The sequence below is a fragment of the Colias croceus genome, chromosome 8 (genome assembly GCF_905220415.1).
Source record: "Colias croceus chromosome 8, ilColCroc2.1".
NCBI classification, from domain to species: Eukaryota; Metazoa; Arthropoda; class Insecta; order Lepidoptera; family Pieridae; genus Colias; species Colias croceus.
The window spans coordinates 6,290,861-6,315,637 of NC_059544.1; the positions used below are offsets into that span (position 1 = coordinate 6,290,861).

Here is a 24,777-nt window from a genome sequence, read left to right on the forward strand (position 1 = left end):
GAGATAAAAAACTAAGTATAGTAATTTAAATTCATGTTATATTGATACGGTTTTACTTATTATTATCATCCTATTATCGCGTTGAACTCTTTTATATAGATGGATTGTTATTATATTATAGTTCTTGGTTTTAATGGTAGTAATGCATGGAAATTGCTGTATTAATTATAATTCTTTTATTACATATAAAGCAACAAGAACTGATTCAATAATAATATAATATTAAAATATAAGTTATACCCAAAAAATGTCCCCTATTTTTTTAAAGTTTCTTTCTCACATAAGAGGGAACATAATAATTGTTATTTATAAAGCTCTGTAGTATTTTTTTCGCTTCTGATTAAGTCGATAAATAAATAAAATAGTTAAAAAATATCAACTACTAATCTATATAATTTACACTATCAAGTATTGGAATATGATGAAATTGTATCAATTGATTTTCCTTCTACTATTTACATAAATATAATAGTAAATTTGCACAAACGTCTTATATTTTTCGTTACAAAAAAGTACATTTTAAACACATAATATTGACAGTACATAATATATTAATAAACGTTTCAGAATCGAAAATTTTGTATTATTATACGTATGTTTACTTGAATTTATCTGGCATGTTAATAAAATATAATACTTTTTAAGAAACTAAATTAAATAACTATTAAGCTAGTCGTGAAACGTAAGATTTCAATTGAATTAATAAACTTATTTATGTGGACGTAAAAGCACCTCAAAAGATTAAAATAGTTGAACAAACTTTCGAAATTTTCGATCACATGCAAATACAATCAAGTTTAGATAGTCGATGTATTGCCGTTATCGAGAACAAATTAATAAGACTAATATTTTAATTTAAGCTTATTTGATTCTACACGATTTGATTTGACACGATTACAACAACACTTTGATTGAATATAAGAAATACTCTTGGGAATCGTTTCTACGACTTAAAATTAGTATTCTATTAGTTAGAGCTTAAAATTTCTCATTTTTAAATTCACGCCATCTGGTGGCCATTTTCAAAACGCACGAGGCTCCATTACATCTACACTCTACAGAAAAGCTGTTTGCTTGAACGAAAGCTCGAATACTCTCGACCAAGTACTCAGTTTCAAAACATTATAGATGGCGCTACGTATAATACTCGTATACAATTTTTGTACAAAAAGGTAATATCACAAAGTTAAGTTATTTTCAAAATTATAGAGAACAAAGTTTTCAAATACATATTTTTTTCATAAGTTCATATTATATAGCAAAACATTGGAGCTTAATTTAGTATAATTTTTAACGCGCTACTTTTTAACTATTATCTACAACACTTTCATATTATTTTTGATAATAACAACTAAAAATCTGAATACAGCCATAGAATATGAATTATCATCTTAGAGATTCATTTTAACGTTTAGATAAACCAAACAGAGGGGTCTAAATTCTGATTAAAAGTGACTTTATTTTTAAATTAAGATACTTTCAGCTAATTTCCGATGGATATTATATTCCTATATATCCATATAAAATTATCCATCTTAATATTACTTATATCTTAATATTGGTATACTCATGTAAAAAAAAACCAATTAATATTTGAAGAGGAAATCACAAATTTTGCGCAAAATACATTCATGGTATCAGGTTTAGAACCAATATTGGCCGGCCTTACGTTTCTATAATAATTAGAAAGGAAAGCAAACTGATCAATCTTATCTCCACATTTTGACCTTTCAATAGGTAAAGGTAATGAATAACCTATAAATAATCTTTTGTTGTCAATATGAAACAACAAGCTATATTCGTAATGGCTCTTAAAACCTTCCAACGTCATAGTACAAGTCTGTATCGGTCTTTTGGAAGGTTAAAAATAGACTTGTATTAAATACTTACTACATCTATTGGTAACACTTGTTGCTCAAAAGCGTTGACGTCACGCCCCTACCCTCGCCAGTTTGCCTGGGGGGGACCGCGCCCCCCGGTGGGCCGCACTGACGTAAGGCCTCACATTCATGAATGGAAAGAGTCCTAAACTTAGTCGAGCTGCTTTTTACACTCGTACAATGAATACTTCATCTATTACGCAATTCAGACATCTCCCAATATTCGCTGACGCAGACTACAATCACTTAAATTGTTTCTTATCACAAATAATTATAAAATAAAACATTAGCTTTTCTTTGAAGTCTTATTATATTACTACTAGATATTTCATTATTAAATGAACTTCGCCCACGTTACAAATTCCCGTGTTACAAAGGCTCTACATTCTGTGTGGGCTTTTTATAATTACAATAATACTTTTTATTTTTAGTTATTAGTTGAAACTATACTTATAGTATAATTAATGTTATCGCTAGTTTATTTTTAAATAATTAAATTTTGTAATAGATAAAATAATTTATATTCTTCTCGTCTTGATGCAAAGCAATTGTTTAAAAAACATATATGTATTAAGATAAATCTCTATAACAAAACAGCAAGGAGTTGGCACCAAGACATAAACTGAACCAAAGACAATGAAATTCTTCATCCATTTTTTTTTTTTGTTAAGTGGTATTTGAAGTCAATAATAGGATTTGCACATAACGACTTTAAGGCGCCAGTCGGTTATTGACCTCGTATTTGTGACTTCCGTGAACAAACCTGACGATGCACTTCGACTGCATCGAAAATCCAATATCACCCTCTCCCGACCTACCCCATCGGGCCAAAAAGGAAATCCGCGAGCTGTTACGAACTACCATGGTACCATTATTTTCAGGTTAAACTCCTTGGTTATTTTATTCGCAAAATGCGAACTTAACGATTTATGTATATCTTTAAAATTTCAACAAAAAGCACTCACAAAAATCTAATTAAACTTAAACTTTATATTTAAAATGGTTTAATTTATCGATGTTTTATATCAAAGCAAGTAACTGAGATTTAATGATTAAGGTTGTAGCAATATGAATTAAAGCAGAATTTGCTTTTTATCACTCAACATATACGCGGTAGTAAGGCATTTCGTACAATTACGCTGTTTATTTCTACTGATTAAGTATCAAAATAATAATAGTTAAAAAAAACTAAAAAACACGCTTTTTATAGAAAACCGAACTAATAAATAGAAAATTTTATCAAATTAGTGTATTGTCATCGGTCCTCAATAAATCTACAAAGTTTGAACGAAATCTGGCCGTTTAAAGTGGCTCAAAATCGCGCCCAAAGAAGTCGGTTACAAACAAACATACAGGTGAAGCTAATATAAAGCGTGTAATAATCCCCAACTGAATAACTAAATTAAACGCTAAATATTATGCACTAAAATATTGGGTATGTTAATTCTTCTTTTTTGTTTTCTATGGCAAATATAATATGATGGGGACACTTCATAGTGATCATGATACGATAATTTAACACATCATGTGAGTAACTGTTATATTAAAAAAGACAAAATATCACGTGTAAAGAGATAATATATGAAGATGACTGATGAGTATCTACTACACGTGTTTTTTTTAACATTGATGTAACCTACATTTTTTTAAGTCCGATAACTTATTATATTTTTCAAAAATATCTTTTTATATTATTATAATGCCTTTTATAAAGATAAACTAAAACTGAAAGTTCTAGTAAAGTTTTATTTATAGACCTAGCCCCATTCCAAGAGATTTTCAATTCGTCATTTGCAGCAAGCATTGTAGCAAGAATTTAAATGATTCCGAGTTATTTTTAGCTTGCAATATCTGGAATTTGATCTGAAGAATTCCTATTTCTTAATTAAAATAAGTCTTATTCATTTCTGTATACTAACAACTAACAAGATATTTTTAGAAGTACCTACTTATATTGAAGCTTTTAAGCTTTGTACAGAAAGCGATTGTTACGATTACAAAAAACATTCTTCTCGTAGTAATAAGTGTGATACATTAATAATTATATCAATATAATAGGTACTTAAACTAATGTATCCAACTAACTGCATTGTTGCTAAATGAATTTATTAAAAGAAGTTAGGTATTTAAATGTTTTTCTCCAAATAGTAACGCGTTTAATAAAATGAATAAGCTACAAGCTCGATCGATAGCTGAGAGACCGGGGTAAGGGCGGGCGGTGGAATGAGTTCCCTCCCTGAGGGTGAGCGAAGGGAGGTTCATTGAGAACGTGTGGGCGGCTAGCGTGGGCGCCTAGCTTATAAAGCTCCGCGACCCAGCCTGCCCGAATAGTCGTGTTCCGACCTTTGTATGCAAAAGTGATCAGTGCGATATGTGCAATCTTCCTACTGGATTAAGGTGAGACCATATTCATATTTTTTTTTAACTATGACAATAAATAAAAACGTAACGTAAATAAATATAAACTTGAAAGCAAAGCGACATTTTTTAAATTTAAATAATACTAATACTCGATATTTAATAATAATTTTATTTAAATAATATTGTTTTTTTATCTTTCTAATGCACTAAAATCATCCACATAGTAATAGACATATTTTTTAATAATACAATTTTATTATAGGATGTGGGTGGTCTTCTTTTGCTATTTGTTAGCGGAAGCGAAGACCTATCCTATGCAAGGATGGCCAGTGTATTCACAAGATATTAGAGATTATCATGATGACGATTACTACTATGCTCCTAAAGTTCAATATTACTATGACACACCAGCCATAAATCCCCCGGAAGTTTATGGTCAAGTTCCTTATACGTATATGTACGATCCGTATGGCCATTTCCCAAATGATGCACCGAAAATAGAAGAAGAAAGATTTTCAGCATTACCCATTGGACAAGAAACATGGTTCGAAAGTGATTCTAACCCTCGATGGCGCTCCAACGACATGGATGACGTCAACGCCGCGTTCTTGGACAACCTTATACTTACGCAAATGGCAAGAGACGCTCAAAGGCGGCGTGAAAATGCTCGAGCTGCTTTTTCGAATATGGACTATGAAGACAAAGACAATGACGACAAGGACGTACAAGAACTGAAAGCTTTAGCCGGAAAACCACTTTATCATGCTCCAAAATCTGTTCCTAGAATTGAAGATGACGAGGATGAAGACTATGTAGGTGATGATTCTGATGGCTTCATTAATTGGAATGGAAATAAACGAAGTCTTACCACTGAAGCACCTGTAACGAGCACAGATAGCGCGATGATTGAAAAAATGGGTCAAAAGGAAATCGTGATGACTCGCCCTCCTCAACATGTACGCCAACACTTCAACACAAAATTTGATCAAGAAAATCGAAACTCACCCTTTTACACGACCATAGCTCGTCTTGTGGACAATGCTAAACATGTGAGTATTATTTTAAAATATTTATATTGATTTAAAAAAAGCTATATTTATCGAATAAAACATAGTTATAGGTATAATATATATTCACATTGTGAAACTCGAAGTCTAAAAATAACTTAGCCGGGCCGGGGGTGGTGGGTGACACAGCGCGCTTGAGGCCGGGTCAATCAGGGTTGGGTGGGAAACGGGGCATCGATATGAGCTTAAATCTCCCTGTGAACTAACCTCCTTTGAGCTGCCCTGTATGAATGAATTGCAATATAGAGAATTAATATTATTTTTTGATTTCAGGAATCAACGAAACCGAGAAGAATCGATAAACGCTTCGTAGCAAGTGATTCAGATCTGGTCGTCGAACTCCGTGGACTTAAACATCGCATCTCAACCTAAACTTCTTAATGGAAATCGCCAACTAATATGAGACTGAATTACTTTAGCATAGTAGATACGTACGACACCAGCGACCTGATAATAATCTTCTGAAAGGCCATTGAAAATACCAAAAAAATATTAGATTGTATAATCACTATGTACATGCAACATTGTAATTATTTTTTTAGAAATACTTTTGATTTTAAATATTAGATTTTTTGTTATATTGATTTTATAATCGTAGATTTATGGGAAAATGTAATGTACAAAAAGTGACTATAAGCTCGTATAGGAGACGTTGTTGTATGTATAATATGAGATGTATAGTTTTTCACTTCGATCTTCGTAAGATTCCCTTCACGAGGCAGCTAATAATTGCACATTGACGTGCATTGTAAATAAATTAGGTACTGATTATCTAAGAATTAGATAGAAAACGTTATATTAAATTCTAATTTTTGTATACTAAGTATTAATACTTTTTGATCTTTTTATTGCATAAAAAATAATTCATTTATGCTTGAATTATTTATTAAGAACTTAAGACATCTAGAATTAAAATGGCGTCCAGCACCGCGAAAATGCGACCATCTATTGAACTGATGGACACCCTATTTTGGAAAGGATTTATTCTTATAATCCTTAATATTCACAAACCATAAGAATCATGCTTAAAGTATAAACTATTAATTTTTTTTTCCTATTCCAAACGACATGTATCTATCTATAAATATTTTCTTTGTCGTTGCTAAACTTTTATCTATGTATACTCAGATGCAGGTGCTAATAACTTATTTTCTTATGTACTACGGTCTAAGCGGACAATACCAGAAATCTTTTTGCAAAGCAAAACTTTAAAATGTTATAATATTAAAAACCTTTACTGTATCTGTAAGATGAGAGCGATTCTCTTGGAGCGAAGAGGATTAGGTGATATTTTAGCTTTACAGCTTCTTGTCTAATATTTATATTACAGCAGGTCTCTAAGACCCATGTTATATGGAACAAAATCTAAATTTGTTATAGAAAATTGCAATCATGCATTTCCAGTATTCCTAACTTGTAAATACATTGTCTCTCTCATAAACCGTAAATAAGTAATTTTGTATCACACTTTTATATGTTCTATTTGTCGTAAATGACTTATCTTTCTAAAGTACATATCTGAATTAATTAAAGTCAAATTACTTTTTCAAATTAAGGCGAAATAATCTCAGCCATGAACTAGATTGTATAGTTAGTATGAATTTAGTGTCATCTATAAAGTATTACTAGTTCATGTAAACGTTACTAGTTCATTAAAGAAAATTTGTTAGTAAAAATGTAAATGACATCTTTCGCATTCCTGAAATGTAACCATTATGTAAACAGGAGCCTTGACATATTTAGATAGATAAATAAAATGAATGACAAAACGGCATAAGGTCTATCGATCGAATTTTTCGAGTTACAAGCTCAATTTATAAGGTACACGAATCCTATTAAATGTTATAATTTAGGCAGTACCAATGTCATCCACTTAAAGGTACTGAAAAATCTCAAGTAAACGAAGTATATATATACTAAACGTATTATGTTAAAGTGTATCCTATGAAAAAGGAAATAAAAAAATGAACTTCAAGCCACACTTTTATTTCACTATCCCATTTCTAGTGAGTACTCATCTATGGTAGGTACTCATACTCATTGATCGATAGAGCCATGAGAGGCATTCCGGTGTAATATTGGTTCATTAATATTTTATTTAATTAAAATTAATATTTTAGTCAAATAAAATCTATACATATAATAAATCTGTAGAAGGGTCAATTCTGTACATTGAAAATATTGAAAATATAAATAGCAGGGGGTGTTACTGGATCGATACCAAACCCAAATATGTGATTAAAAAAATTTTTGTCTGTCTGTCTGTCTGTCTGTCTGTCTGTATGTGAAGGCATCACGTGAAAACTAGCGGTTCGATTTCGATGAAACTTGGTATAATTATACCTTATTATCCTGGGCGTAAAATAGGATACTTTTTATCCTGGAAAAATACGTAGAAAAAAATTATTCTTAATTTTTCAGTTTTATCCATAGACGTTGTTCCGTAGAACCGCGAACACACGTTGCGTACCTATTATTATAGGCCTAGCCGTATTTGGGAATTGGGTCCAATAGATATTTATAAGATTTTATTGTCAGAGGTACCTACTCAAAATGGAGAAATAAACCATCCACGCGAAGACCGACATCCGCGCGGACGGAGTCGCGGGCGGAAGCTAGTAATAAAATATAAATAATAATAAAGCAAGTTAATACTTGCCAGGTATGTAAGTCATACAAAATGATACATAAGAGAAATTTCTTCTGATTGAAATACACTTACCGAGAAAAATCAGTTGTAGACATCGAGATATATGTTACATATATCTCGATGGTTGTAGAACAGCGCATAGCTTCCTGTGGGTAGAAAGGGATGAGTAAGGACAAGAGCCGGTAGATAGCGAATACGAAAGCCACGGCCAGAAACTTTCATGAATCAAAAATTCTCAGATACTTCAACAACTAATCTTATTGATGTATCTGAATGTTATTTGTCTACATGAATGAATAATAAATGCGATAATTACAGGTCTAAGGTGCAAAAGCTTTTTATTCAAAAATTAGTATCTATCGATTTCTAGCGCATTGGAAAATGCGTCTTGTCTTATGAAATAAAATAAATACTAATAATTATATTTGTAGTAAAATATATACAATTATACATACCTACTATGAGAATATACGCACATATAGGTACTGCACATACTCTTCTGTAATTTTTTCAATTAAATCTACATTTTACATTACATTTAAAATTATTAGGTATTCTAATAATATAAATACCAAAGTTAGTAAGAATGAAAAAACCGCGCGGCACAGCTAGTTATTAATTAATCAGTGCTGAGTATGCCTCTACCTATAGGTATCTATTCAGATAATAGTTATACATATCAAATAATGTGAGAGAAATGGTTATATTCCTCAAGAGATGCCGAATTAACTTTATTACGTAAACATTTACTTGGAGCTTGTTTCATAGAAAACAGATGAATACATCTGACCCTTAACCTTTTCGCAAAAAGGCAATTTCGCTAGACAGGACGCCCACGCTCCCTCTTTCTTTTACAAGTTAACTTAAGTCAATAACACGCGAAACCTAATGAATAACGAGTTGTTTCTCGAAGATTCTGTATTTTTCCTTTTGCCTTTATAAACTAAAAACAAAAGGAGTCATTTGTTATACAATCCTATGCTGTTTTAACTTTTACCTACTGAACAAAATCTCAAATAAATTATGATAAGAAAAGCACGACGGATTAAAGAAAAACTTTTAATATTACAATATGGACCACTTAAATATTATATTCGTTCAGGGACAATATTTTGTATCTATTTATATGCGCCTAATATTGATATTGTTCTAGCGTGTTAAGAAAAATTAAAACCGATTACAATTTCATTTATTTTATAAACATTAAAACATAAATTTATAAAGAATAGAAAAAATTCGATCACGAGGCGGGACTTGAACCCGCATCCTTCGCGCCATTCCGGGGCGGATGCCTTACCAACTCATCCACTCGTGACCCGCCTGAGCAATCGAATTTATTCTATCCTTTCAGTTTTATGTGTCTTAAGGGACACACCGCGCGCCATCTATTGAGATGATTTAACAACCATCTCAACCAATATGAAAGGATAGAATAAATTCGATTGCTCAGGCGGGTCACGAGTGGCTGAGTTGGTAAGGCATCCGCCCCGGAATGGCGCGAAGGATGCGGGTTCAAGTCCCGCCTCGTGATCGAATTTTTTCTATTCTTTATAAATTTATATTTATAAAGCATTTGAATGCCATAAAAACCAAAAAATATAAATTCAAGAAAAGGTCGTGTTCCATCGTTACAATATTGTATTCACTGAAAAGTGCTTCATATTGGTTGAGATGGTTGTTAAATCATCTCAATAGATGGCGCGCGGTGTGTCCCTTAAGACACATAAAACTGAAAGGATAGAATAAATTCGATTGCTCAGGCGGGTCACGAGTGGCTGAGTTGGTAAGGCATCCGCCCCGGAATGGCGCGAAGGATGCGGGTTCAAGTCCCGCCTCGTGATCGAATTTTTTCTATTCTTTATAAATTTATATTTATAAAGCATTTGAATGCCATAAAAACCAAAAAATATAAATTCAAGAAAAGGTCGTGTTCCATCGTTACAATATTGTATTCACTGAAAAGTGCTTCATATTGGTTGAGATGGTTGTTAAATCATCTCAATAGATGGCGCGCGGTGTGTCCCTTAAGACACATAAAACTGAAAGGATAGAATAAATTCGATTGCTCAGGCGGGTCACGAGTGGCTGAGTTGGTAAGGCATCCGCCCCGGAATGGCGCGAAGGATGCGGGTTCAAGTCCCGCCTCGTGATCGAATTTTTTCTATTCTTTATAAATTTATATTTATAAAGCATTTGAATGCCATAAAAACCAAAAAATATAAATTCAAGAAAAGGTCGTGTTCCATCGTTACAATATTGTATTCACTGAAAAGTGCTTCATATTGGTTGAGATGGTTGTTAAATCATCTCAATAGATGGCGCGCGGTGTGTCCCTTAAGACACATAAAACTGAAAGGATAGAATAAATTCGATTGCTCAGGCGGGTCACGAGTGGCTGAGTTGGTAAGGCATCCGCCCCGGAATGGCGCGAAGGATGCGGGTTCAAGTCCCGCCTCGTGATCGAATTTTTTCTATTCTTTATAAATTTATATTTATAAAGCATTTGAATGCCATAAAAACCAAAAAATATAAACATTAAAACAGTACTTATAAACAATTTTTGTAAGGTTAGAAAATTCAGCATATTCTCATGTTCAATAATACGCTCGTTTTCACAGAACGGGTGGGTAGAGGTAGATAGGGGAGACCGGGTTTGGTTGTCTCACGGGTTGGTTGTCACAGCGGTCTTAACACAAAACTGAACTATCGAATAAGTCTGTTGAACAGCGTGGCAAGAGCGATACAGTGACAACGCTGTCTCCACTTCGCGTCAGACCGCTCCGATCTGCCGTGAGGGCGTCACACGAGTTTATTGTTTTCGCACAGCAAAAGTAAATTTTTGTGCTGCTGTGTCGAACCTCGTAATTATACGTTCTTGTTTCACAGTAATAATCTTTCAGTTGATTTGATGATGATGAAATGTGTTTTATAATATCGTAGTACAGTTTTTTAGATATTCATTGACCGGAATTTATTTTCAATGTTTTTTTTCTAAAACGTGTTATGGGGCTCGTTGTCACAAATTTTCGGGGGCTGGTTGTCACATGTCAACTAGCTCCCTGTATGCGAGCTGACTTTATTTGCGTTTTGAGGTTGTTTGTTTCAGCCGTTAATTTTCAATCAACACCGGAAAATCACCCTAACAAACCTGCTGGAAGTCCATATATCCTTGATGACTCCATATTGACTCACGTTTATTATTATTTGCTAAAATTGTGATTCTTAATATTCAGACTGAAATAAAGACTGTCTACGGTTTCATTTCGTTAAGGGTTCTTAATTAAAAACTATTCCGTAAAATTATAAGACCAAAAAGTGACTTTCTATTTATAAATTGCCCGTTATTTAGTATGTGACTACCTACCCTAGGCATTGTGACAACCATCCCTGACCCGGGGTTATAAGTCACATTTTTCTTTAGGGTAAAAATACAAAATATTTCTACAACTGATAATATAATACAAAAATACGTTAATTTATTTTGTAACTGAATAATTACACTATCGTTTGGTATACAAATATCATTCCTAAACAACGTATTTTGGAAGTTACATAAAAAAAGTTAAAAATGTGACTTTCATCCCCGCTCTCCCCTACCCACGCATATAATACGCCCACATTCCTATCTGACATTTCGTATAAATTCTCTACTTCTAAGAATGAGCATATTAAATTATTGCATTTAGGTTTATTTGAATATTATATTTAAACAGGGCAATATCCATCAGGTACAAAAAATTTTCTTCATACATTGAAATCGCTTCATGTCAATAAAACCATTTTGGTAATTAATCATAGGTATATGTATATTGGATGTAGGTAGAATATAAGATAACATCACCTATCGTTAACATAGACCGTAGGTATATAAGAATAAAATATACTTAAATGTTTATAACGATTTAATAAGAATATTTTGAAAAATAAATACGATAATGTATCTTCTAAGTTCTAGAATCTTTGTATACAGAGGAGGCTCCCTAACATAATGTATTCTTGCTATATGGAAAGAAAAAGACCCAATAAATCATATACTAAAGTTCCATTTTGATTGTATGTGTGACTGTTTCAGAATATTAATGCAAATTCACATAAAATTTAGGGAGCCTCCTCTTAAAAGGTAGTGATCACAATTTGCCAATATTCCTAACCCAGTTGTAATAAAGGCTTCTTGGAAGCAATTAAGATTCAATTTCTTCATCTGCAATACCTTTTAAAGTTGTGTTTATATATTACTAGCTTTCCACCCGCGGCATCGCTCGCGCAGTCAAAGAAAAACCCGCATAGTTCCCGTTCCCGTGGGATTTCCGGGATAAAACCTATCCTATGTCCTTTCTCGGCTTAGTTTTTCGGGTATCAAAATATCTCTATACCAAATTTCATGCAAACTGGTTCAGTAGTAAAGGCGTGATTGAGTAACAGACAGACAGACAGAGTTACTTTCGCATTTATAATATTATAGTACGGATTAACTATACTTATATATACCTATTTGAATATAAATTAGGTTTTATTGCGGAGGTGAAAACTCTTTTGCAAATAATATAAGTAATGTTTAGGTACGTATTAAAAAAATATATTTGAAGTGGTTACTTTATTTAATATTATCTACTTTAGGAAATAGCTGTTATAGTTAAGCAATCATGGACATAGTGAATGCCTTGTAATTTTTCTAATAACCAATACTTATGTTCTCGTACCTACCATCATTTTGTCAGCTTTATAAGAATTATGATGGTTGCCCCTCCTGTAGGTGTACATGTAAAACCACAGTGTAAAACAAAACATACACAATACATCATAATTTTATACTTTATATTATCATAAACCATAATATACACTATGTATATTTTTCTTTTTTTTTTGTCCGTTAACAAGCCGTGGCAACTTTTAAGTAAAACAACACTTAGCTATATATATTTGTAACTTGTATATCTTTTATTTTATTGGTGTATGTTTTGTAAGTGGCCCTGAATAAATAAATAAATAAATAAATAAATAAATATATGTATTATAGGTAGTAACTGTGAAGTATGATAAATTCTGAAAATCTGAATTGCGCGGGGAAATAAATATTTTGTCATACTAGCTACATACGCATTAGCGACTTTATTAGCTAGCAGTCAAAAATAATTATTTTAAACTCAATGATTTTATTATATGTTTTTATTAACGTTAATATAATAAAACATGAACGCATATTTATGCCATGTCACTCAAAGTCATTCTTCATTATGCCAATGTCAATTTGACAATTGACATTGATACATAATTGCTGTAGATTTGGTGAATGAAGTAAACTGCCGCAACTTTATGAATTGTGATTATTTAGAAAGTAATGCTTCCGTATTCATTATTATACAATAAGCCTAAACATTCTAATGTTGCAACTTAAGTATTCTAAATCATTATTACCATTTGCAAAGAGTGATGATCTTGTAAAAAACGAACCTTGTTCTATTGTTTTGTGGTAACCGTAAACATTACAAGCTACCGTTATTCGCCAACTCACATCTAATTAGAAAATAAATTGAAATGCGTCGATCAAAAGGCTATCAAGACTTAGACGAAAATGCTAGCGAATTACGGCAGCCTGTGGCACCAATGCCACCACCTCAAGAAATTGAAATGGCTTCTGTATCAGTGATCCCTGATGGTGTGTATTTTTTTATATTTTCAAAAAAAATATTCCTTGTAGGACCAACTTGTCTAATTACTTAAATTTTATATAAGCACTGATCCACATCCACTTCTGAAAAGGACAGAGAAACTTCAATTTTCATAGAAACTAGCATTAAAATATATTCAAACTAAAGAGGAAAACTAGACTAAAGATCTTTAACAACTCACATTCAATTTTAGTTATTATCTCACAGTTTTTTTCTTACAAGTTAAATTTGTATGATATAGTTAAGGCTTGGTATTTTAAACTTGCACATACAATATTTCTTTTACAGATACTTTTACAGTGACTCAAGCAGTGAATGCACTGGGATTTGGCTGGTTCCAGGTTAAGTTATCGCTATACACTGGTTTATGTTGGATGGCAGATTCTATGGAAATGACTATATTAAGTATACTGTCACCAGCATTACACTGTGAATGGAATATAAGCAAGTGAGACATTTTCTGACCTTTTCTTTTTTTATGGCAGGTTCTAAGATATTTATGGCTTATGTACTAATTACTCTCTGATACAGCAATTTTTTAAGACAGGGGCAATAAGTGCTCCTTTGTTACAAAATTTGTCAATAATTTATCATTTCATCTTAAATTTTGAAATTTTCACAGATATCAGCAAGCTCTTACAACTACAGTAGTTTTTATGGGCATGATGCTTAGTTCCACATTTTGGGGCAACATCAGTGATAGATATGGCAGAAAAATTGTAAGTAAAATTGACGGATAAATCTAATTTTTTTTTTTTTTTTTTTATCTCATCCTTAATGAGGAATAGGACAAATACAAATATAGTTCCAATGTATTTTTTCAGGCTTTAAGCATGTGTGGAGTTTTATTATTTTACTATGGATTGTTGAGTGCTATAGCTCCAAACTTTCTATGGCTGTTATTCTTAAGAGGTCTAGTTGGATTTGCAATAGGATGTGTCCCACAATCGTAAGTGTTGTGTAAACCTTTTTTAAATCTTACTATAATAATATAAACATTCTAATTAATTTTTAGTTAATAATGATAACAAATTCGAATAATTTGGTTTATTATTTCAGAGTAACATTGTACGCGGAATTTTTGCCGACAAAACAACGCGCGAAATGCGTTGTTCTCCTTGATGTTAGTAAACATTGTTATTTGTTTAAATAGTTAATATTTATACAAGGAGATAAGTTTATGTTTCATTTGAATAAATAAGTAGTTAGCCAATAACAAAACATCAAGTCAAAGCATTCAAATATAATAATACTAAATTAGATTAGTGAAGTCCCGTGTCCCAAAGTGGGGTAAGGGACAGATACATTATTCATACATCTGTTTCACTGATCGATTTTCTTTAGGGACAAGTAGGCGATCAGCCTTCTGTGTCCGGCCAGACCGAGAATTTTTTTTTCTTCGTCTCCACTGGGAATCAAACCCAGGTCCCCTCGGTTCTACGGTCACGCGTCAACCACCGAAAGAGGCGGTCTTAATTAGATTATTAGTAATCAAATTCATAAAATGCCATGATTAATGAAATGTAGTTACTTCATATCATTCAAATAATCGAATATTATAGACTATAGTAATCTTGAGAAATGGCTTCATTTACAAAAAATCAGCCCACCACATTACACAAAATTATATTTATGACAAATCTCTTTAATATTTAAATGCAATAAAAAACTATACCTACAACAATATAATATTTTAATAATATTTGAAATATTCACAGTGTTTCTGGGCATTAGGGGCATGTTTGGAAGTAGCTGTTGCATTAGTTGTAATGCCAACTCTTGGTGTACATTGGCTGCTCGCGTTGTCCACAATACCATTGCTTATATTTGCTATTATTTGTCCAGTAAGTAAAATTTTTATATTTAACGAAATATATTAGAGCAAAGACAGCACTGAACAATCAGTTAAATAGAGGTACTTTTTCCATGAATATACATATAGAAAATCATAGACAATGTGTGGTACATTGTCTATGATGTACCCTTACCTTTTAATGATAAAGAATATAATTTGTTTTAACCATTCTTTACGACAATAAAAGTAACAACTGCAACAAAATCAACAATCTATAGTCGAGCCAATTTAATAGGCAACATTTGACGTCTATCAATTTTATCTTCGAAGAGAGGTAACCTGCTTAAAAACATCGATTAAAGTGAATTAATCGATAAGGATTTGAAACATTTGTCAATCGAATTTATTAATTTATGATGATTTTTATTCACAAGTAATCAATGCATTCGATTCTAGATGTCAGATTTCGATTTTTAGAGTAACGTCTCTGGTATTTAAAAAGAAAAAAGGTTTATTGACACAAAATTGTAGCGACGTCAGTTGTTCAATTCAGAAATTGTTTTTTTATGTTTAGAATGGTTTATCAGTAAAATGAAATCTTAAAATTACTTGTATCGGTCATTATTATCTATACATATAATAAATCTGTAGAAGGGTCAATTCTGTACATTGAAAATATTGAAAAAATAAATACCAGGGGGTGTTACTGGATCGATACCAAACCCAAATATGTGTTTAAAAAATTTTTTGTCTGTCTGTCTGTCTGTCCGTCTGTCTGTCTGTCTGTCTGCATCACGTGAAAACTAACGGTTCGATTTCGATGAAACTTGGTATAATTATACCTTATTATCCTGGGCGTATAATAGGATACTTTTTAAATAAAATACGTAGAAAAAAATTAATCTTTTCAGTTTTATCCATAGACGTTGTTCTGTAGAACCGCGAACACACGTTGCGTATTATTATAGGCCTAGCCGTATTTGGGTCCAATATATATTTATAAGATATCATTGTCAGAGTTACTCAAAATGAAGAAATAAACCATCCACGCGAAGACCGACATCCGCGCGGACGGAGTCGCGGGCGGAAGCTAGTTATAAATATGTAGTCGTAATTGAAAAAAGTTAAGCAAATGTGCAGTTCTAACAAAACGAAATATCATGTTATTCTATGTCGTCGTTACTAGGTTACGTTGTTGAATTTTGTTGAACTGTCAAATGTTGCCTATTAAAATGGCTCTACTATAATTGCTAGCATAAATACTGACAATAAAAATTTAAATTAATAAATTAACATTTTTAAATCTTAATTAATTACAGTGGCTTCCAGAATCGGCTCGCTTTCATGTCGCCAGCGGTCAGCCGGATAAGGCTTTAGCTACACTTGAAAAAGTAAGTATAATATAAGGAAACATTAATAATGTTTCTAAATGACTGCATCTGAATGAAGCATGTAAGCAAACGAAAAATATAATATGTATTAATGTTAAACTGCAACTATTAATTTTAAATGGCAATAATAAAACATGTTGGATAACATAATTTACAGTATTATAATATGATGTATAATGTACGTAATATTCATAGATAGCCCGAGATAATGGACGTCCGATGTTACTAGGACGTTTAGTTTGTGACGACTCAGTTGGGATTGGGCAGCGCGGCCGACTAAAGCACCTTTTGATACCACACTTGCGAAATACTAGCTTGCTGCTATGGGTTATATGGTAAGAATCATTTTATACAATAATTTAGATTTTGAAGCCCTATTCTTTAAAAGCTTGCCTGGCAGGGATAGCTGTGTAAATAAGAATGCTTTCATATGATTTGCTTTTTTCTTTTTCTTACAATGATCATTAGAAATTAAATAAATGTGAATTTAAATTGACATTGCATTAAAACTTACAACAAACAATACAAGAATTATCAATATCTTATCATTTTCCGTTTACACTATCAATTTTTTTTAATAAATTTCTAAATTGATTGATTTTTTTGGTATGTTATATTTATTTAATCATTTTTTTTAACTAACCAGGATGTCATGCGCATTCTGTTACTACGGGCTAGTGTTAATGACGACAGAGCTGTTTGAAGTTGGTCCGAGTGGTGGCGAGCAAACGTGCGCCGCGGACTGCCGCCCGTTGCAGACTACCGACTATATGGACTTATTGTGGACTACCCTCGCTGAATTCCCTGGTATGTTAATTTTGTTTAACTATTATTAACTAATATTTAAGTAGTAGTTAGTAAAAAGTAGCTTATGTCACTCTAGAATCTGTATTTTTATTAAATTTCTCTGTGGAGGAGGTTAAATGAGGAGTATGATGAGGAATAATAGTTGTTTTAAAAAGGAGTCTTGGAAATTTTATAAAAACTATATTTGAAACCTTTGTATGGATGGATTATTAATACTTTTCCATCTCTTCACAGGCATATTTGCAACTATTTTCATCATTGAGAAGTTTGGCAGAAAGAGAACTATGGCGATACAATTTGTTATTTTCGCCATGTGTGTCTGTCTTTTGGTATATAACAGCAAGTGAGTATTTCAAGTGTACTTTTTTCTAGAATAATCATCATTAGCATTGATTTTTTTTTTTAATATCACAACAACATTTTTAAGGTTTAAACTCAGTTTCACTTGCATTGACTATTATAAATATAAATAAAATCAGTAGTAAAATTTATGAAGTATTCTATCTCTCGTAGAAAAAATTTTTTTTTTTATTTATTATTATTTTTTCAGCCGCACATTTTTGACATGTATTCTATTTCTGGCTCGCGGTATTATCGCTGGCTTATTCCAAGCGGCCTACGTTTACACTCCAGAGGTAATTATCAATATTTATTATACAAATATGTATACTAATATTATAAAGCTGAAGAGTTTGTTTGTTTGTTTGAACGCGCTAATCTCGGGAACTACTGGTCCGATTTGAAAAATTCTTTCTGTGTTAGATAGCTCATTTATCGAGGAAGGCTATAGGCTATATATAATCATGCTACGACCAACAGTAAAGGAGCCACGGGGGTGAAACCGCGCGGAGCAGCTAGTGTTTTATAGAATTAATTTAATATATGGACTGAAATGCAACTACACTGATAAAATTATGAATAATTTTCATATGTTAAGACCATTCATACCATTGTTAATGCAATTTATGTAGGGACATTAAAGCCGGCTACTCGCGTACCTGTGGCATTGCCATACGTATTGCCCCTGCGGCAGGTAAGTGAGTAGCCGTTTTTAAAGATAAATAACATAACTAGCTTACCGCCCGCGGCTACGCCCGCTTTCTCTAAACCGATTTGAGATTTAAACTATCCTATCTCTCAAGTTGGATCGAACTGCACATGGTGAGCGAATTTTATTATAATCGGTTAAGTGGTTAAGGAGTCCATTGAGGACAAACATTGTGACACGAGATTTATATAACTATATTAAGAAGATTTATATATATTAAGATTAAGATTATTTTCTACTCTTCCCACCCCTGAATTCGAAGAAATTTAGCTATACAAATTTCAATAAATCAAAAAGATGATAAGTTTTTTTATTTTCACTTTAATAAATATGATAACTAATCATAACAAATTTCAGGTGTACCCAACAGCATTGCGTTCCACAGCGGTGGGCGCTTGCAGTGGTGTGGCGCGGTTGGGCGCCATGGTGACACCGTATGTTGCACAGGTAAATACTGGATTAATTTGAGGCTCCCTAAATTGTATGTGAATTTGCATTAATATTCTGAAACAGACACACATACAATCAAAATGGAACTTTAGTGTATGATTTATTGGGTCTTTAACTTTCCATGTACAAGACAGTTACGTAATTGTAACATATTTGCTCGATTCATTTTTTATTCAAAAATTATGCCTTTTTTAAGCATTAAAACATTTTTTTTTAATATTTACTTGGACTTTATGTCTGAAATATATGTTAACAGTAAGAAAATATAGTTAACTATCCAATCCCAAGATATTTTTTCTCTAGATCAATTATTACTTTAGTTATAAACGAAATAAGAATTGAGACTTACGAGATTTAGTTTCGAGCTCGAACGCGATCAAAGAGCGCACGCGATATTCAACTTTATTACGGCTGTGTTAGCGTCTAGCACCGTAGCGGTCTAACCGGTCTCTTAAGAGCGTTACTCCCGTTCAACGCGTACCGGCCACCGACATGCCACTGGCCACAGAGCAAGTAATATAGGTAGTGTCGGCCGTTACTGAGCGCGAGCACAGTATTACGATAATGTACTATATTGTACTACTGTGGCGCGAGTTCATTTGGAAGCCGTATTTAGAGCAATTTCAAATAATTCGTTGTAAAAAAATACACATTTGTTTAATAAAATTTTGTTATTATCTTCTTAAATATTATACACTTACTAATGTAGACACAAACAAAATTAAAAATACCATGCATTTTTATATACATATATTTTTCAGCCAGGAAACAAATTATAAAGTGGCAAATAATAATATATTTAAATATAATTACTTACTAATAACTTATAAGTCACATTTTTTACGTACTTCTGAAATCAGCATTTCCGGCTATAGTCAGATTCTAGGGAACAGAAAAAAAGATATTTGTTTATTAATTATCTCTTTTAGAATTTTTTTAGAGAAATTATTTTTAGATTATTCATCAATAAGGTGTACCTAATTATATGAGTATGAGTAAAATTAATAAAAAAAATCAGAACAAGCTGGCCAGCCAGGTTTCATTTAGTAATAAAAGCTTTCATATAGATCGCAATTTTAGTTATAAATAAATACAATACATATTCATTATATTATGTACAAAAAATAACGTAAAACATGACGTTTTTACTAACTAATGACGTAAATTAAGTTACTTTGTGAATCTAATCCACTTTGACGAACTGTTTTATAATATTTTCTTCATTATTTTCCAGGTTCTATTGAAAAACTCGATAGTTATCGCGATTGGGGTGTACTCGCTAGCAGCTCTATTGGCTGCTATAGCGTGTCTCGCGCTGCCCATAGAGACGAAAGGCAGAGAAATGCGAGACACCATTACAGCTACAAGCTAAATCTCCAAGACTGAATGTTTATACAATGTATACTTTATATAACCGTCAAATCGTTAACCAAAAAAAAAATATTAGGTAATAGGAACTCTTCCTCCAGCTCGTTCAAGACTTAAGTCTTGACAGAAGCAACCAGTTTATTCTTAATCCATTTATCTATTATTTTTTTTATTATTAAAAAGGAACTCCCGAATTTTATAAGTGTAAGTATAGATTACTAAAAGTTTTATATAAAAATACTAAGTATTTATTTAATTGCTTTATTTACACATTAACTGATCTGTAAGATATAATCTAGAATCTAGATACTCATCTATTTGGAACGGACTTTTTTTCTGTTTCGCTGTATCCAATTGACTTGCGTAGGACCTATCAAAGTCTCAATTCTTATCAAAACTATACTGAGTTTAAAAAGAACAGTCTTCCATGAAATAATTTGCCTAAAATCACATTTTGTGAGATTTTTTTTTTTTATATAGCCGTAGTTATTTGTCAATTTTTATACATCGTATTGAATATATAATCAAAGTGAAATTATGTTTTAAACCGTCCATTTTTTTTAGATTAAGATAAATAAAATTCTTATGATAAAACGAAATGTATGTGTTAAGAAAATTGAATCTCATATTTACAATGTTATCACTAATTTATCTAACATGGCATGTGCATGCTGAATTTTTTATCTAATAATGTACTAGTAATAAGACTGAGAAAACTGTATAGTTCATATTATTACATACTCGTTAATATTCTTTTGATATCTATCTATTAATTCTTAGATTTAAGATCTGCTTAACGAAGCTCAAAATATGACCCGTGTAAATGGGAAAGAAATAAGTATTTCATTTCTCTTCTGAATAACTGCAGGAATGTTGTGGATCCGTCTTAGATAATACAATGTAAGACTGTTTTTACTATTATTGAGCTATAATTATACAATTAAGTAAAAATCTACAGTATTACTAAGAAATATCTCTCATCTACATTATTACGTATATACATATTTTATATGAACATGAATAGTGATATTGTATCAATTAGATATTTCCGCCTTACTGATGAAAATACTGCTCTATTTTCTTAATAAAATAATGTTTTACTTTTAACTTTTTATAGTTACTAACATGAATGAGTTGTCGGTTTTTTGTTTTTAGAACAAGAAAAATACAGGCACAATATACAGATACATACAGTAAGGAAACTTCATATAAAATGTTCGAAATGGCTCCCCCCCCATTAAGCGTGTTTACGAGTGTATTGAGGGGGATCGATAGTAGCGGGGGACACATCCACAGACTTTGAATGACAAATATACATAGTATAGAAAAAAATGTTGTGTGGTTTTATGAAACCACGGTAAAAGTGAAACTTAGGCACAAAATTATCGTATTTGTACGATAATTATTTTGGTCTACTCGAAGGAGCGGTCTACTTGGTCTACTCGGTAATAGGTTTGGTCTACTCGAAGGTGCGGTCTACTTGGTCTACTCGGTAATAGGTTTGGTCTACTCGAATGTGCGGTCTACTTGGTCTACTCGGAAATTGATGTAGTCTACTCGGAAATTGGTGTGGTGAGTGGTCTACTTGGTCTACTCGGTGAAGGTACGGTCTACTTGGTCTACTCGGTGAAGGTGCGGTCTACTTGGTCTTCTCTGTGAAGGTGCGGTCTACTTGTTCTACTCGGAATTTGGTGTGGTATACTTGGTCTACTCGGTAATAGGTTTGGTCTACTCAAAGGTGCGGTCTACTTGGTCTATTTGGTAATAGGTATGGTCTACTCGAAGGAGCGGTCTAATTGGTCTACTCGGTAAAAGGTTTGGTCTACTCGAATGTGCGGTCTACTTGGTCTACTCGGTAATAGGTTTGGTCTACTCGAAGGTGCTGTCTACTTGGTCTACTCGGTAATAGGTTTGGTCTACTCGAAGGTGCGGTCTACTTGGTCTATTTGGTAATAGGTATGGTCTACTCGAAGGAGCGGTCTAATTGGTCTACTCGGTAATAGGTTTGGTCTACTCGAATGTGCGATCTACTTGTTCTACTCGGTAATAGGTTTGGTCTACTCGAAGGTGCGGTCTACTTGGTCTACTTGGTAATCTAGGTGCGGTCTACTTGGTCTACTCGGTAATAGCCAATAGGTATGGTCTACTCGAATGTACGGTCTACTTGGTCTACTCGGTAATAGGTTTGGTCTACTCGAATGTGCGGTCTACTTGGTCTACTCGGAAATTGATGTAGTCTACTCGGAAATTGGTGTGGTCTACTTGGTCTACTCGGTGAAGGTATGGTCTACTTGGTTTATTCGGTGAAGGTGCGGTCTACTTGGTCTTCTCTGTGAAAGTGCGGTCAACTTGTTCTACTCGGAAATTGATGTAGTCTACTCGGAAATTGGTGTGGTCTACTTGGTCTACTCGGTGAAGGTACGGTCTACTTGGTCTACTCGGTGAAGGTGCGGTCTACTTGGTCTTCTCTATGAAAGTGCGATCTACTTGTTCTACTCGGAATTTGGTGTGGTATACTTGGTCTACTCGGAATTTGGTGTGGTATACTTGGTCTACTCGGTGAAGGTGCGGTCTACTTGGTCTACTCGGAAATTGATGTGGTCTACTTGGTCTATTCGATAATAGGATTGGTCTACTTGGACTAATCGGTGCGGTCTACTTGGTCTACTCGGTAATAGGTTTGGTCTACTCGAAGGTGTGGTCTACTTGGTCTACTTGGTAATCTAGGTATGGTCTACTCAAAGGAGCGGTCTAATTGGTCTACTCGGTCATAGGTTTGGTCTCCTCGAATGTACGGTCTACTTGGTCTACTCGGTAATAGGTTTGGTCTACTCGAATGTGCGGTCTACTTGGTCTACTCGGAAATTGATGTAGTCTACTCGGAAATTGGTGTGGTCTACTTGGTCTACTCGGTGAAGGCACGGTCTACTTGGTCTACTCGGTGAAAGTGCGGTCTACTTGGTCTTCTCTGTGAAGGTGCGGTCTACTTGTTCTACTCGGAATTTGGTGTTGTATACTTGGTCTACTCGGAATTTGGTGTGGTATACTTGGTCTACTCGGTGAAGGTGCGGTCTACTTGGTCTACTCTGAAATTGATGTGGTCTACTTGGTCTATTCGATAACAGGATTGGTCTACTTGGTCTACTCGGTAATAGGATTAGTCTACTCGAAGGTGTGGTATACCTGGTCTACTCGGTAATAGGTATGGTCTACTCGGTAATAGGTATGGTCTACTCGAAGGAGCGGATGAAACCCCGGTAAAATGAAATTGTTCGAACGGTTCGGAACACTGCTTTGTGTGTGGTCTATTGGTGTGGTATACTTGGTCTACTCGGTGAAGGTGCGGTCTACTTGGTCTACTCGGAAATTGATGTGGTCTACTTGGTCTATTCGATAATAGGATTGGTCTACTTGGACTAATCGGTGAAAGTGCGGTCTACTTGGTCTACTCGGTAATAGGTTTGGTCTACTCGAAGGTGCGGTCTACTTGGTCTACTCGGAAATTGATGTAGTCTACTCGGAAATTGGTGTGGTCTACTTGGTCTACTCGGTGAAGGTACGGTCTACTTGGTCTACTCGGTGAAGGTGCGGTCTACTTGGTCTTCTCTGTGAAGGTGCAGTCTACTTGGTCTACTCGGAAATTGATGTGGTCTACTTGGTCTATTCGATAATAGGATTGGTCTACTTGGTCTACTCGGTAATAGGATTAGTCTACTCGAAGGTGTGGTCTACTTGGTCGACTCGGTAATAGGTATGGTCTACTTGGACTAATCGGTGAAGGTGCGGTCTACTTGGTCTACTCGGTAATAGGTTTGGTCTACTCGAAGGTGCGGTCTACTTGGTCTACTCGGTAATAGGTATGGTCTACTCGAAGGTGCGGTCTAATTGGTCTACTCGGTAATAGGTTTGGTTTACTCGAAGGAGCGGTCTACTTCGTCTACTCGATAATAGGTTTGGTCTACTCGAAGGTGCAGTCTACTTGGTCTACTCGGTAATAGGTATGGTCTACCTACTCGGCCTACTCGGTGAAGGTGAGGTCATGGCGACATATCCAAGGGTGTGGTTTTATGAAACCCCGGTAAAATGAAATTGTTCGAACGGTTCGGAACACTGCTTTGTGTAGCGCATGTCGCGTGCCGAGTAGGTAATACCTACTCGGTTGCCGCGATACACGCGACATGCGCTACACAGACCAAAAAGTTTGAGGCGATGTAATAAAAGTTTCACTTTAAAAGTTTAAAGTGATGTCATTTCACATTAAATAAATATCGATTGTTTCAGTTTGTAGCCC

At 33.6% G+C, this 24,777-nt stretch overlaps 2 protein-coding genes and 4 non-coding genes across 6 annotated transcripts; all 6 read left to right on the forward strand.

Moving 5' to 3' along the window:
- Positions 1–4,226: 4,226 nt before the first annotated feature.
- On the forward strand, positions 4,227–7,283 carry LOC123694085. The gene is made up of 3 exons (XM_045639389.1): positions 4,227–4,277; positions 4,504–5,290; positions 5,582–7,283. The coding sequence occupies exons 1-3, from the start codon at positions 4,252–4,254 to the stop codon at positions 5,678–5,680; spliced, it is 912 nt and encodes a 303-aa protein (XP_045495345.1). The 5' UTR covers positions 4,227–4,251; the 3' UTR covers positions 5,681–7,283.
- A 2,130-nt stretch (positions 7,284–9,413) lies between these two features.
- On the forward strand, positions 9,414–9,489 carry Trnas-gga. The gene has a single exon. It is a non-coding gene; the product is annotated as a tRNA-Ser (tRNA).
- A 234-nt stretch (positions 9,490–9,723) lies between these two features.
- Positions 9,724–9,799, forward strand: Trnas-gga. Its single transcript has one exon. It is a non-coding gene; the product is annotated as a tRNA-Ser (tRNA).
- Positions 9,800–10,033: 234 nt separating this feature from the next.
- Positions 10,034–10,109, forward strand: Trnas-gga. The gene has a single exon. It is a non-coding gene; the product is annotated as a tRNA-Ser (tRNA).
- A 234-nt stretch (positions 10,110–10,343) lies between these two features.
- Positions 10,344–10,419, forward strand: Trnas-gga. The gene has a single exon. It is a non-coding gene; the product is annotated as a tRNA-Ser (tRNA).
- A 2,866-nt stretch (positions 10,420–13,285) lies between these two features.
- Positions 13,286–24,777, forward strand: LOC123694040 (synaptic vesicle 2-related protein). Its single transcript, XM_045639334.1, has 14 exons — positions 13,286–13,614; positions 13,916–14,075; positions 14,250–14,346; positions 14,452–14,576; positions 14,687–14,750; positions 15,346–15,471; positions 16,742–16,813; positions 17,009–17,148; positions 17,460–17,620; positions 17,855–17,963; positions 18,171–18,255; positions 19,026–19,115; positions 20,353–21,819; positions 24,722–24,777. The coding sequence occupies exons 1-13, from the start codon at positions 13,494–13,496 to the stop codon at positions 20,488–20,490; spliced, it is 1,488 nt and encodes a 495-aa protein (XP_045495290.1). The 5' UTR covers positions 13,286–13,493; the 3' UTR covers positions 20,491–21,819; positions 24,722–24,777.

Excerpts from the sequence above, each read along its gene's own strand:
- LOC123694085 (XM_045639389.1), top strand. The coding sequence starts at position 4,252 with ATGTGCAATCTTCCTACTGGATTAAG. Across the intron at positions 4,278-4,503 it reads AATCTTCCTACTGGATTAAG|GATGTGGGTGGTCTTCTTTT; the intron begins GTGAGACCATAT and ends ATTTTATTATAG. Across the intron at positions 5,291-5,581 it reads TTGTGGACAATGCTAAACAT|GAATCAACGAAACCGAGAAG; the intron begins GTGAGTATTATT and ends TTTTGATTTCAG.
- LOC123694040 (XM_045639334.1), top strand. The coding sequence starts at position 13,494 with ATGCGTCGATCAAAAGGCTATCAAGACTTAGACGAAAATGCTAGCGAA. Across the intron at positions 17,621-17,854 it reads TACCCTCGCTGAATTCCCTG|GCATATTTGCAACTATTTTC; the intron begins GTATGTTAATTT and ends ATCTCTTCACAG. Across the intron at positions 17,964-18,170 it reads CTTTTGGTATATAACAGCAA|CCGCACATTTTTGACATGTA; the intron begins GTGAGTATTTCA and ends TTATTTTTTCAG.